Source organism: Mesoplodon densirostris, chromosome 2 (genome assembly GCF_025265405.1).
Source record: "Mesoplodon densirostris isolate mMesDen1 chromosome 2, mMesDen1 primary haplotype, whole genome shotgun sequence".
Lineage (NCBI taxonomy): Eukaryota > Metazoa > Chordata > Mammalia > Artiodactyla > Ziphiidae > Mesoplodon > Mesoplodon densirostris.
In genome coordinates this window covers 114,229,589-114,243,553 of record NC_082662.1, presented here as the reverse complement: position 1 = coordinate 114,243,553, position 13,965 = coordinate 114,229,589, and the positions used below count along the sequence as shown (strand labels likewise).

The following is a 13,965-nucleotide window of genomic DNA, read 5'->3' as shown; positions in this document are numbered from 1 at the left end:
GATCCTAAAACTTTCCCTTTCACACAAAGTATAGTTCCTAAGCCTTCATACAGCTTCTGTAGTCCCATCAGCCTTGAGGCTGGAGGGCCAAGGGACTTTCACAGAGCAAAAAACAGATCCAGACAGACATTGCCTGAGGCCACACGGCAGGGTGGAATGACGTTCTATCTCATTCTCAGCCCCAGAACCAGCTTTCCTGTTACTAGAAAATACACAGGCCTGCCACCCCTCTCTCTCCTCCCTGGGCACCTCAGGGCTTTGCTCACTTACTGAGTATATTGAGGACTGAATCTTTTCGAAACATGACCAGGTTCCCCATCATCACATGGCAGACCAGCTCCTGGAGCTAAGGGGGAGGAGGAAGGCAGAACCCATTGGTTCTAAAAGAGGCCAGGAAGCTAGTATGGAAGCAGAAGCAGGAGGGCTCATTCAGGGAAAAAACCAGAGGCAGTGAAAACCTCGTCTTAAAGGAATGGGGAGGAAATGGCACATGACGGATGCCGGGGACTTTGAAGGATGAAGGGGACTGGCAAAGGAGCAACTGGCTTCAGTGGTAAACATAGGCCTATTCGGAGCAAAAATAGTTCAGAAAAACTACCCCTTGCATCCTGATGGCGGAGGGCCAACAGGCAGCTTCTCTACTTGGATGTAGCCTGGGCCTGAGCCATCCCAGCCTGTGCTGAGGGAAGGGCCATGGGGGGCGGGATTACAGGTGTGGGTAGGAAAAAAGCAAAGGAGGAAGGGCTCTTGAGTGCTACGCTTCCCCTTTTATGAATGGGGCAAATGAGTGGAGAGAAGGAGCAGAAACGGGACCCCAGTTGAGGCCCGAGAAGGGACACAGGCCAAGCTACAGCCTCGTAGGGACCTATGCATGATAGAAAGGTCAAACAGAGATGGTCTGACCATTTTCATTCTGAGCCAAGGGGAAGACCGACTGAGAGCTTAAAAACGCAATCCCCTCAGCTTCCCAGAAGAACGGGAGTGCCCCAAAAATATGGACAATAAGGGGAACTCCAAGCAGGACTGGCAATGGCCCCAGCTCGCCTCCCAGGGGCTCCGCTTTCCTTCCCAGCCCCCAGGGCCTAAGGTGCACAGAGCTGCAGCCAGGAGCAGGGTGCCTGAGAACACAGGCTCCCTGTCTGCAGGCCGAGGGGGAGGCAGAACCCCGTTTCCCCAGGCCTGCCCCCAGGCCTCTCAGGATGACAGCTCTGTGTTCACCTGGGCTGAGTCAATAACAGCCACAATCATGTTCAGCAGCTCCCCACTCCGCAACGTCTCATCTGGAAACTGGAGGAGAAAGAGGGCAAGTAGGGCGTAAGTCCAAAATGCACACCTCAGCTTTCACCTCATAATTCATCGCCTCTCCCTACCACATGCTCAGGGGATGCTGGGCTAGCCAGACACGGGGTCCTAATATAAATCCCTAAACAAAGATCCAATAGTTACGAAGCTGGGAACTTAATCCTTAAAGAACCCAAGTTTTTAAATCTGTGTGTGCACACAGTGTGTGTGTGTGCACGTGCGTGTGTAAGGAAAGGAATGGGGAGCCATCTGAAGACAAAGCTAGAGCTGAAAGGGACCTGACATGGTGGTTAGTTAGCTCTGTGTGGACTGGTGACAGAATTAGCATTTGCATCTCTGGCAGCAAAGAAATCCAGTCTGTACTAACTCTTGCCAAAGACGAGAAGGTGTAGAGTGTGTGTATATGGCGTGTGCGGGGTATGGGGTAGGCAGGGTCCCTTCTGGAGAGGCCGCTTCACCAGGGAGGGAGCTGGGCACCTGCACCCCTCCTCCCTCCAGTTTTTGGCTGACATCACTCTTCCTCCTGTTATGCCCTGATTTCCCTGTTCCTGGTAACTTTCACCAAGAGGAGGAAGAGCTGATACCTCCTCCTATGTCCCAGTTCCTAGAGGAGACTCTTAGTGAACCAGGGAAATGAAAGGTGAGTCTCCACTACAGAGGCCCCGGTCTTTGAGAACCATTAGAGAGATCGGAGGGTGAGCCATCAGAGGGCAAGAGGGCTTTGGATACGTGAACATGGATCTGGTCGGGGGCCCTGTCCTGGGTCCAGAGGATGGGGCCAAAGCAGAGGAGACAAGTGTATAGGCCCAGACTCCAACTCACACAACAAGAATTCTGGGGGTTTTAGACATTTTCCAAGTTGATAAAGAGAGGTAGAAGGAGGGGACGGCTGTGGTGTAGGAGGAAAGGGCCTACCAAGGCCAGCAGGGATGGGGAGAGGAGGGTCAGGGTTGTGTGCCATGAGATAATGCAGTCTCCCGTGAGCCCGCCGGCACTGCTATCCCATCCCCGTGGATACGGGTAGAGGTGCTGACCTCTGTGTAGATGGAGGGTGTGAGGTGGCATAGCAGTCGCACGTCATCCTCCTGGCAGGCCTTCATGTCCATCATTAAGCAGGTGTGCAGGTCGCCCAGCTGGGTGGCCTGGGCAAATGACTCGTACAGGTTCATCTTCCCTGCGGCGGCTTTGCTGCAAGACCAGTTGGGCCTCAACCAGCAGCCTGACCCCAGCCCACAGTCTCAAACATCTCCTAAGTAGACCCTCACTCTAGAATTCCTTTGCTGCCCAAGATGCCCTGGGCTAACCTCTCTCATGGCCACAATTAGTGAAGAAGCTACTATCTGTGGTGAGAGTAAAGAACAAGAGAGAAAGGGCTCAGGTCAGGTTAGAGAAAGCTTTCTCTCCTGTTCTTTGGGCTCTGAGCAATGAGGGCAATAACACATAGAGACCCCGAGACCCCTACCTCACACGATATACAAAAAACTTAACTCAAAATGGGTCACAGGCCTAAATGTAAGAACTGAAACTACACAACTCTTAGAAAAAAACATAGGAGTAAGGCACAAGTGACAAAAGAAAAAATAAAGTGGACTTGATCAACATTTAAAACTTTTCTGTTTCAAAGGATACCATCAAGAAACTGAACAGACAACCCACGGAATGGGAGAAAATACTTGCGAACCATACATCTGATAAGGGACATGTATCCAGAATATTTGAAGAACTCTTAAAAATCCACAAGAAAAAGACAAATACCCAATTAAAAAATAGAGATTCAAACAGAAATTTTTCCAAAGAAAATATGCAAATGGCCAATAAGTGCATGAAAAGATACTCAACATCATTAGCCATCAGGGAAATGCAAATCAAAACAATGATGAGATACCACTTAATACCCATTAGGCTGGCTGTAGTCAAAAGCCAACAAGTGTTGGGGTGCATGTGGAGAAATTAGAACTCTCACACACCGCTGGTGGGAACATAAAATGGTCACGTCACTTTGGAAAACAGTTTGGCAGTTTCTCACAAATTTAAAAATAGAGTTACCACTGGACTCAGCAATTCTATATACTCAGGAAAATTGAAGACATCTGTCCATGCAAAAAGTTGTACATGGGGCTTCCCTGGTGGCGCAGTGGTTGAGAGTCCGCCTGCTGATGCAGGGGACACGGGTTCGTGCCCCGGTCCGGGAAGATCCCACATGCCGCAGAGCGGCTGGGCCCATGAGCCATGGCCGCTGAGCCTGCGCGTCCGGAGCCTGTGCTCCGCAACGGGAGAGGCCGCAACAGTGAGAGGCCCGTGTACCGCAAAAAAAAAAAAAAGCTGTACCTGCATGTTCACAGCAGCTCTATTCACAACAGACAAAAAAGTGGAAACAACCCAAACGTCCATCAACAAGTGAATGGGTAAATAAATTGTGGTATATCCGTACAGTGGATTATTTAGCCATAAGAAGGAATGAAGTACGGATACACGCTACCAACAGGGATAAACCTTGAAAACGTTGGGCTAAGTGAAAAAAGCCAGTCATGGGGCTTCCCTGGTGGCGCAGTGGTTGAGAGTCTGCCTGCCGATACAGGGGACACGGGTTCATGCTCCGGTCCGGGAAGATCCCACATGCTGCAGAACGGCTAGGCCCGTGAGCCATGGCCACTGACCCTGCGTGTCCGGTGGCTGTGCTCCGCAACGGGAGAGGCCACAACGGGGAGAGGCCCGCGTACCGCAAAAAAAAAAAAGAAAAAAAAAAAAAAAGCCAGTCATGAAAAATCAAATACTGTATGATTCCATTTATATGAACTATCCAGAATAAGTAAATCTATTATAGAGACAGAAAAGCAGATCAGTGTTGCATGGGCTGGGTGAAAGCGAGAATGGGAAAGTGACTGCTAATGGGTACGGGGTTTCTTCTTGCGGTGATGACAATGTTCTAAATTAGACAGCAGTAACAGTTGTGCATCTTTGTCAATATTCTAAAAACCACTGAATTATACACATTAAAGCTGTTATTAATACACACACACAGAAGGCCCTGGTGATGACAGCAAAGGGAGACGGGGGATCAGGTATGGTAGGACAGAGGCTCTCCAGGATGCTTCCTGGCACCTTCTTAAACGTGGGGACCACACCCACCTGGCCCTTAGGTAGTAAAGCAGGTGGTAGCCAATCTTGGGCTGCTTCTGATACAGCTCAGAGAGAAGGTCCAGAAGCAAAGAGAAGCTGCTGTTGTCTTCCTGCATCTGGCATAGGTTCCTGGAGTGGGAGGTGGAGTACAGAGGACAGCTTTACCTAGGGGAGACTCTCCTATGGCACTTCAGGGGGTATGGCTGTCTGTGCCCACTGCATACCCCTCCTCCTGGAGAGGGAGCCCCATTACCCCAGGACAGAAGCATAAGTGTGCTGATAGGGAGGATGGATGGCAGAGCAGCATCTCCTACAGCTGGACCTAAACACGATGTAGAGAGGCTTACCTAAATATTAGGTAGAGAGGCTTCCCCACAGATTCCTCCAGGGACCTACAAGAGGAGGGTGATATATGAGAGTCCATGTGAGGGGAGGAAGGGTGGCTTGCAGGCAGATGTTATGGAGAACCAGCTTGAGGCTAGATGCCAGCCTGTTCCTTTCCTAACCAACGTTAAACCTCCCGCTGCCCCAGAGGCTTACAGAGCAACCAGGTTCCTAACACTGAGCCACAAGCTAGTTGTTGTCATTGCAAGTGAGATTCTTGCCTTTCAGGGTGGTTCCAGGCAAGGGTCCAATCCCACCTGAAGCAGCAAAGGCTGGGGTTGCTGGGTGCAGCAGCAGGGGCAGGACGCACAGGAGGGGTGCTAGTCCCCTGCCCCAGTACGCTTGCTGTTCAGCAGGCAAAAAATAAATCCTCATCTAAATGAATCAGTATGTGTGAGAATAACAACAAGTGAAGAGATTATTTTTCCCAAGTCCTCAGCAAGGTGCCTCTAGGACTTGGGTCATCCTTCTAGCTCCCTGAGGCCGAGGGGTTGGGGTGGGGTGGGAGAGTAGTCAGGAAAGATGAGCCTTACTCCTCAGTGACCTCCTCGGGCAGCACCTCCCCTCGAAAGTGGCCCTTGAAGAGCTCCTGTAGGCAGGAAGCGAGGACAGACAGCTGCTCCGAGTCAAAGTCTTCCTGGGTGGTAAGACAAGGGGGACTATCACCACCCAGGCCCAAGCCTCACTGCCCCCACTACCCAGAGCCTCGGAACTCATCGGCTTCTCCCTCCAGGATCAGCAGGCCCCTCCCCCATCAGAGGGGGACCCATCTAGAGTAGGGGAAGGAGGCAGTCAGATGCCTGCGGGGCTTTAAGCTGGGCAGGCTGGGCTGCTTCCTCCCTAAGGGGGCGGGTTCCTCCTCACCTCCAGGACCTGGTCCACGATTTCCTGCATGACCTCACACTGGGCCTCTGTATCACTGCAGTGCAGAAGGGAGAGGAAATCTCAGGGACGTAAATGATAGCAGAGGGCAAGACACACACCCAGAACAGCGTGCTCAAGCACACTCCCGTGCACAGAGAAAACAAAGGAGCTCTGTGGGAATCCGGGCTGTGGTTGAGGAGGCCTCAGGGCAGAATCTGCTGCTCTCTGGGCAGAGGCCAAAGACACGGGAAATCCCCAGAGTCCTGCGCTTCGGGTCTCGGAGGCTCTTCTACTCAGAACCTTGGAGTGAGAGCCCGGGATGCTGGGGAACATGGCTGCCCCCTCCCAGCCCACACCCTCCAACCAAAACTGCAGAAGGCATCTCCCATGCAGCTTCAACCACCTCTCCACACACCCCTACCACATCCCCTCCAAACCCACCACTCTGCCACCCCACCAAGCTCCAGGTAGAAGCCCAGGGCTGGACCTCCGGAGGTTGAGAGCAGGGGCGGCACCCACCTCCCCTTCTGAAGCTGGAGCACTTTGTCCCTCAGGGACTCATCCAGCTGGTCAAGGTAAGGGGTGATATCGACTGGCTCTTCCACCACTGTCTCCTTGATTGGGTGGAAGCGAAACTCTCTCTTCTTTCCTGAAGAGAGTGATTTAGGAAAGAAGTCACTTGGCCCAGACACAAGAAGCAGAGACAGCCCCCTGAACAGCGCGGCCCTCGTGACACGCGCCTCGCGTGCACCGTTCACTCAGAGCTGTGAGTGCCTGAAGCACTTCCCTGAGCATGTGCGTGTTCTAGCCTCAGGAAGCAAGAGAGGGCAGGGACCACGTCTCCTTTTTACCCTCCTGCTTCAGTGCCAAGTGCAGGGTTCTGCACCTTGGAGTCTCATCCGGGAATCCTGTTAACAAAACTAACTCAGAGAGGCAAAGATGACAGAGAGACGGCAGAGAGGCCGCCCCTGCCAACCAGTCCTCTCGGGATTGACACAAGCCTGAACGACCTCTGCTGCCAGCCTCACCTTTGCTGTTGAGATCCTCCTCATCGTCACTAAAGGCTGCCTCTGCGTTGTCATAGCAACTCTCATCCTTGTCTGACATGTGGTTGTCCATCTCCATGGAAACTGGCTCCTCAATTTTGACTTGGGAGTAAAGAAAGACAAGGCATTTGATGGCCTCCTCTGTCCCATGCTCCTGGGAAAGGGAGACTAAAGGACAAGTGGGAGGATAAGGAGTTCATGACCTAAATGGAATATGAATTCCGGAAGGACAGGCGTCTTGTCCTCAACCCTCCAGGGCTTTTGGTGGGGATTTTGCTAGGAATGAGAGCAGCACAGACCTGCCTCCTCTATGCTCAGCTGAGGATCAGCGAGTAGGTAAGACCAGGTACAGTCCCAAGTGCTCTTTAATTTAAAACTAAGTTGGGAAGCTCCGCTTGGCTTAAGCCCTTACCCCAAAACAAAAAAGGAAGGGGATGTGTGTGTGTGTGTGTGTGTCTGGAACTGGAAGCAAGATGTGAGACCCAATATGACAGCCTCTCATCAGAGGCCAGGACCTGGGGCTGGGAAGAGAGAAGAGATGGGCAAAGCTTAAGTGAGAAAAACGCACATTCCATGAAAGCCTTCTACCTACTGAGGAGAGGTTAGTGAGAGAAAAAAATAGGAGTTAAGAGAGCAAGAGAGCTTAGTGAAAAGCAGATAAGATTAGATGGAGAGGGAGAACCAAGGAAGATGACACAAAAATGATAAGAAAAAACTAGGGAAAGAAAAATGGAATGGGACAGTGTCACAGGGTAGAGCAGTGCACAGGGATGACATCCTCAACAAGGGCTCTGGTCTGAGCACCCTGGGTGTCTCCATCCCTCATTTGAAACAGGTGATGGAATGGATGGGTCTGTACCTTCCACAGGTGGGCTGGGAGAACTGCAGAACTCAGGAAACTTCTCCCTCAGCATGGCCCGCAGCTCCTTATCCAATTTAGGGTTGTCAAATAGGGGAGCCAAATGCCTAATGGGGAACATGAATGAAGGTCAATATCAGAGCTCCTCACTTCTAACGCAACATGGAGTTAAGCAGATCGGTTTAAGCCCAACTGGTACAATTGGGGCATACTCAGATCCTTGGGAAGGGTCACCAGGGCACAGGGAAGGCATTTGAAGCCCTCTGCAAGAGAGAAATTCCTCTAAGAGTCAAGAGGACATATGCCTAGCAGTCTGCGGCGGAGCCAGTACTTTTTATACCTCTTGAGGGAAAGGGTCAGCAGTGGTACAGCAATATCTGGATGTGCCCGACCTATGAAAAATGAGAAAACAACCCATTTCCCTGCCCCACAGACACATAAAGTCCTTACGCCAGGACCCGTTTCTCCACAATGTGATTGAGGGAGGAAAAGACACCCTGCCGCACATGGCCCTCCAATGGTGGATAGAAGTTGGGAATGATCTGGAAGGGAAGAAGAGGAGGAGCGAATGAGCACAGGACTTTCCATCCAGAGTGTTCTGCTGAACTAGATCTAAAAAGCTGCTTTGGTTTTAATCAGGAGACACTGGGAAGTATGGCTGCAGAAAGGACTAGAATGTTCCTGATTGTCCTGTGCTGCTAAAGTGGGAAGCTCTTACCCAACCTGGCTGCTCCTCAAGGAGACCAGATTTTACCTGAAGCTGAGAAACCCAGTGGAAAGATTCAGCTGGAGACAGTGGGAATGAGGAAAAGAAGCATTCACTAACTTGGGAGATAGGACCCACGGCCATGACCCACTTCTGCTCCCACAGTCAAGGGGCACTGGGAAGACCTATGCACTGACCTACAAGGTTAGAAGGGACACACACTTAACTCTGCTCAGGCAGCATGGGGAGAAAAAAGGGCTATGGCACTTACACGGCACATGAAGTCCAGCAGTGTGGCAGTGATGGCTGGGTGGGGCTTCATGGAGTGATGCATGACCAGGATGGCCGGCTCTGGAGAATGTGGAATTAAAGGGTCCCCCCACATCAGACAGTCTATTTCCAGCTCCATAAAATGAGGTATCAATATGTATGAATGGCTCCAGAGAAAGCTATGTCTATCCCTGCACCCCTCGTCCTGCTGAGCAGACCCAAAAGCAGACAACCCCCAAAACAGCTCATAGCCCTCACCTCCCTTCTTGTCCCCAGCATTCAGCTTGGAGGAGGGAGGTAGTAGGAGAAGAGAAGCAGGAGATAGCACAGCCTTTTCCTCTGCCTGGGCCCTCCCCACTCAAGCCCAAGCCTAAGGCTATGGGGCGAAGGGGGTGCAATGATCGCTTAGCCTCATCAAAGCAATTTTCCTTTTAGGTCAAGGGAGCAGTGATGAGGGACAACGGAACTGCTCCCAGATAAGCTGCCTCCACACCACGCTGCCCTGAGATTTATGGCCGCTATCACTGAGACAAGGCAGCAGGGCTTGGGGGATGGGGAGTGCTGCTGCCTGGTCTCGGTCACATACCTATGTTCATAATGCTATCCTTGTCTGGGCTAAAGAACAGCCAGTCGTAAAACAAAGCCAGCTTGGCATTAGAGGCAGCGACATTTGACTGGAAAAAAAAGAGGAAAAAAGAGGGCTAGTTTCATCAACCAGCTCCCTTTCCTTCAGAAGCCCAAGGCAGATTCCAGGGCCCACGTGACTGCTCCATCCATGAAATTCAGTTTCCAGTGAGACAGGGTAGAACCCCCGCAGGGTTGAAGGCACCCAAATCTGTATATGAGTGTGAGTACCCTGTGGTCTCACCAACCAACGGCCGGCCGTGGTTCTCACACATTCAGTAGAACACATCCTTGATCCCACAGGGAGAACAGCTGGGCCTGGGGGGGCGGTCCCCTGATCACCCCTGAGCTGAGACACTCAGACTAGCCCCGCGGCTGCCTGTGCTGAGCTCCCCAGGCACATTCCTGAAGGAAAGACCCTTAGGCATAGCTTGTTGTTATATCTGAATCAGCACATTCCAAGGACCCAGTCAGACGGGGGAGGGGGAACTCTGTCAGAAGAGGTCAGAGGGCAGCTAGATGCCAGAGAACAAGTTTCCCACCCCGGGCACAGGGAGGAAACGCTGGGAAGGAAATGGCTCCACTGTGGATTCACTATGTTTGGAGAAGGGAAGTATCCAGAGCTGATGCCAAAAGGCATGGAAGTGAGGGTCTAAGGAACACAAAACCTGAATCTGAGTCAGGAACAATTCAGAGGAATAATCACATGTGGTTTCTGGAAGCTGATAGGAAAGACAGGGATGCCTCAGAAACCCAGACTTGGAGATTGGCAGTAAAGGTGTAGATCAACCTGTTCAACCCTATACCCACATAGGAAATAAAAAGTGTAAGTAAACTTCTAGAGACACTAAGGGAGGCGGGGCAAAGGCTGAGACACTCAGGAGGAAGAGAGCGAAAGAAGGGTCCTTAGCGGTCGGGTGGCCCAGAGGGTCAGGAAGAAGCATGGAAGTGTGAGACACAAGGGAAAGAGGGGACCTTCACCACCCAACAGCCTCCACCCCATGCCCAGCCCCTCACCGTGCATGTTGTCAGAAGCCAGCCAATGATGGCCCACCGGGGCAAGATATCTGAACTCAGCACTTCATTAGAAGGGTGGACAACCCCACAGATGTAGCGAATGAGGTCACAGCGCAGAGACTGACTGTCTGGGGTTGACAGGTACTGGCGCTGGAACCAATCCTGGTATCGCTTTTGTTGACCAAACCGCACCTGGGGGAAGGGGAAGTTAGAAAGAAAAACTGGGAAGGGAGGGTGGGGTCTCTGGACAGAGGGAAATGAGCACCATTCAACTCTAGGCTTGACCTAGACCTCAATTTCTTCCCACAACTTATTCATTAATTCATATTGTCTCTCAAGTCTCCCTGCCTTTGGGAAGACATCCTGATTTAAATCTTCCTTGATTTAAAAAAAAAATGTTGTCTCCGCAGCACTGACTGAAAGCTTCCTGAGGCTGAATGACCTAACAGGATCATTATCCAAAGCATACAGACTCTCCAAACCTTCTTGCATCAAGTCCTTCCCCTAAACAGACTCTAAGTGGATACAAATAGCAACCCTAAGGGGAAAGATCTAGATTTCCTCTTCTATTCCCAATTCAACCAAAACAGAGAGCAGAAAGGTTAAAAAAAAAAAAGCAAAAAAAAACACTAAACCAATACCGTCCAATAGAACTTTCTGCAATACAACTTTCTAGATGGTGGCTATTGAGCACTTAAAATGTAGCTACTCCAACTGAGGTATTGAATTTTAAATTAATTTTAACTCATTTAAATTGCAACATGTGGCTAGTGGCTACCACATGCAACAGCCCAGATCTAGACAGTTCTCCTGTATGACTTGGGAAACTGTAAGTTGGCCAGAGCAGTGGTTCCCTAACACCAGACTGGCTGCAGAGGGATTGCTGCCTGGAAAGTCTGTTACAAATACAGATTCCACAAGTAGATTCTCTGGGAGAGTAAGACCCAGGAAGATGTATTTTTAACACGCTCCTCAAGCAATGCTGCCATAATTCAGCCATGTTTGGAAACCAAAAGCCCGTAGCTCTTTTCCTGAGAGGTCATGGTTCACCCAGAGGAACCGTGAGTTTAATTTCCCAGAATGAGCACTCTCACTCTACCCTTTTATATAGCACATTTCACACTTGTTAATTACATTATTTGTATACAAGTATTGGTTTAATGACTGCTTTAGGTAGACGGAAAGCTTCACAAGAACTGGAATTGTACGCCTTGCTCAACACTGTATCCCCAGTTCTTAGCTCCATGCCGATCACACACTTGACCACCCCTCCACCCGGCAGTAACCAATGGTAAGACATCTACAGGCTGAAGGAAGAACCCTAAGCCAGCACCTGCAGCTTCTCTTCCTGCTGCAGTAGGTTAGCTTACCCGGGATGTCATGAAGAGGAGCTTAGTCTCCATGTCTGGGGTTAAACGACATGCTAGGAATTTTCGAGATGTTCTTGACTGAAGAAGCTGTAGGATACCTGAACCAAGGGTGCAAGGGAAGAGAAAAGAGAAGACTGAGGACCAGAAGGAATAGAAAGCAGGTGGGCAACCTGAGCCAGGTACTGATGGCCAGTGGTCTTGCTCGTAGGGAAATTCTAAGACATGACCAAGAGGTCGAGCACAGGTATAAGTTGGGGTTCTAACCAGCACCTGAATGATCTGCTCCAACCAACCACCATCCCCAGGACCAAGATATATTCATTCTTTTCTTCTACTGGCCATCCAGAGCCCCCTACTCACTTCACTACAGGTGGCAACATGTGGGAAAGTTAGGGAAAAATATGGGGAGCCCTAGCCTCTCTTCCTGCTCCTGACGGTCCCATCACTGGGTCCTGGGATCAATGTGGGTTGTGGCATAAGCATGAACTCTGGAGTCAGACAGACCTGGATCCAAATCCTGCCTCTGACACTTACTAGCTGTGTGGCCTTGGGCAAATTACTTAATCTCCTTGAACCTCATTTTCTTTACCTGTAAACATGGAAAGTAAAATATCCATCTTACAGGGGTGTCCTGAGGATTAAATGAGTTAACATACATGAGCCTAGCACACAGCAGGCACTCAAAACAACTCAATACATGTTCAATATAAGAGCAGTACAACATAAGGTAAAACCAGGGCTTTCTTTTCCTTTCCTGACTACTGCACTAATGTTATGTGTGCACATGTACGCGCACACACGTGCGTGCTGGACGCGGGGTGGGGAGCAAAGCTGCAGTCACTGTTTAGACCATGAGGACCCTGGGAAGGGGAAGGGAAATGTAAAGGGCCTTGCTGGCAGAGGCACACAGAGACTCTTTTCCTCCCCCAAAGAGGATTTTGGCCAAGCTGGATCCTTGGAATTCAGAGGCATGACTGCTCCTGGGGAGGAGCCTTCGCTTACAGGACAAATTCCAGCCCCTCTGCTGACTCAGTCTCGCAAGCTGACCTCTGACATCCCCGACAGACTCAGTGAAGCTGGAAACTGGTCATCAGCTCCCCTCTTGAGCCAAAGAGCTGCCGGGACAGGAGGAGGAGGATCACAGTTCTCTGTCTCACTTTCTCTTCTTAAATGACAGCTGGAGCCTGCCAAGTAAGGGCTGTCTGGGAGGGAAGCACCTGAACTGTTCTGTGTGCCCTGCCGTTCCTACACCCAGCTGTGCTTGGCAGAGACGGCCCAGTCCCAAGCTTCCTCAATCTGACTGCCAACACTCTCCTATCCACCAACCTCTGCTCTCTTGACGCCACCTCTCAAGGACAGGCTGCCCCAACCCTTGCTTACCTGTGAACTGAGGACTCAAGGCCTGAGGGTTATGGATAATATCTTTCCAAAGCAGTTCAAATTCTGGTATCCTGGCAACATTCTGAAGTAGTCTTACGAGGTCGCGGCCAATCATCAAACATTCCATGAACTAGATGGGGTGGATAGCAGGAAACAGGAAAGAGAACAGAAACATGGATTGTTTACCTGTTGCAGGGAGGAAGGAACAACATGTTCTAGGCAGGGGAGGAAAGAGGGTCAAAGGGGTTATACGATTTTTCCTGGAACCAAGGGTTGGCTCCAAGCTGTTCAGGGGAAGACAGCTGAAGTGGGGGACTGATAGCAAGGATGAGAGGTTACTGGAAACTGCGGAAGCCCTGCTGGTTTTCACATTAATCTGTTGCCCTGTCCTCTGAGAATTATTTCACTCCAGGTCAAGGGATACTAAGACTCAAAAAGGCTAGGGCTGGCAAGTTGAACCCCAGACATCTTACCCCAGAACTTGCTTGGTCCAACAGAACATTCTATGGTAATGGAAATGATTTCTATCTGTGCTGTCCAAAAGGATACCCATTAGCCACAGGTGGCTAATAAGCACTTAAAATGTGGCTAATTCACCTAAGGAACTGAATTTAAAATTTTTATCTAATTTCAATTAATTTTTTTTTTTTAGGCCACACTGTGTGGCATGTGGGATCTTAGTTCCCTGACCAGGGATTGAACTACACCCCCTGCATTGGGAGAACAGAGAACCACTGGACCGCCAGAGAAGGCCCTAATTTCAATTCATTTTAACTTATATTGCCACATGTGGCTAGCGGCCACTGCATTAGACAGCTTAACTCTAGCATCGGTCTCCCTTGGGAGATCTGACAGTGGACAATACACAATCCCACGTGATCATGGCAATTACCCAGGTGGGTAGGTGGGGGAAACAACCTAACAGTGGGAACACAAGACAGCTTCTGTCTGTGGTGTGCTGTGCAACAGTGTTCATGAAGCTGACCAGGAAAATCCCTTGGATGCCAGCGTAACCGGCAGCAT

The 13,965-nt window shown here is 50.4% G+C and overlaps 1 protein-coding gene across 2 annotated transcripts in view; it reads right to left on the bottom strand.

Moving 5' to 3' along the window:
- INTS3 (integrator complex subunit 3) overlaps positions 1-13,965 on the bottom strand; it is a 38,975-nt gene that overhangs the window by 3,967 nt on the left and 21,043 nt on the right. For both annotated transcript variants that reach the window (XM_060090565.1, XM_060090566.1), the window contains exons 8-23: positions 12,943-13,072; positions 11,563-11,660; positions 10,193-10,384; positions 9,138-9,225; positions 8,553-8,632; positions 8,026-8,117; positions 7,576-7,682; positions 6,699-6,818; positions 6,190-6,319; positions 5,671-5,725; positions 5,340-5,443; positions 4,770-4,814; positions 4,432-4,551; positions 2,337-2,490; positions 1,219-1,287; positions 271-346 (exon numbers count right to left, since the gene is read on the bottom strand). In XM_060090565.1, coding sequence (XP_059946548.1) covers positions 271-346; positions 1,219-1,287; positions 2,337-2,490; positions 4,432-4,551; positions 4,770-4,814; positions 5,340-5,443; positions 5,671-5,725; positions 6,190-6,319; positions 6,699-6,818; positions 7,576-7,682; positions 8,026-8,117; positions 8,553-8,632; positions 9,138-9,225; positions 10,193-10,384; positions 11,563-11,660; positions 12,943-13,072 — 1,660 coding nt within the window. The remainder of the gene's footprint in view (positions 1-270; positions 347-1,218; positions 1,288-2,336; positions 2,491-4,431; positions 4,552-4,769; positions 4,815-5,339; positions 5,444-5,670; positions 5,726-6,189; positions 6,320-6,698; positions 6,819-7,575; positions 7,683-8,025; positions 8,118-8,552; positions 8,633-9,137; positions 9,226-10,192; positions 10,385-11,562; positions 11,661-12,942; positions 13,073-13,965) is intronic.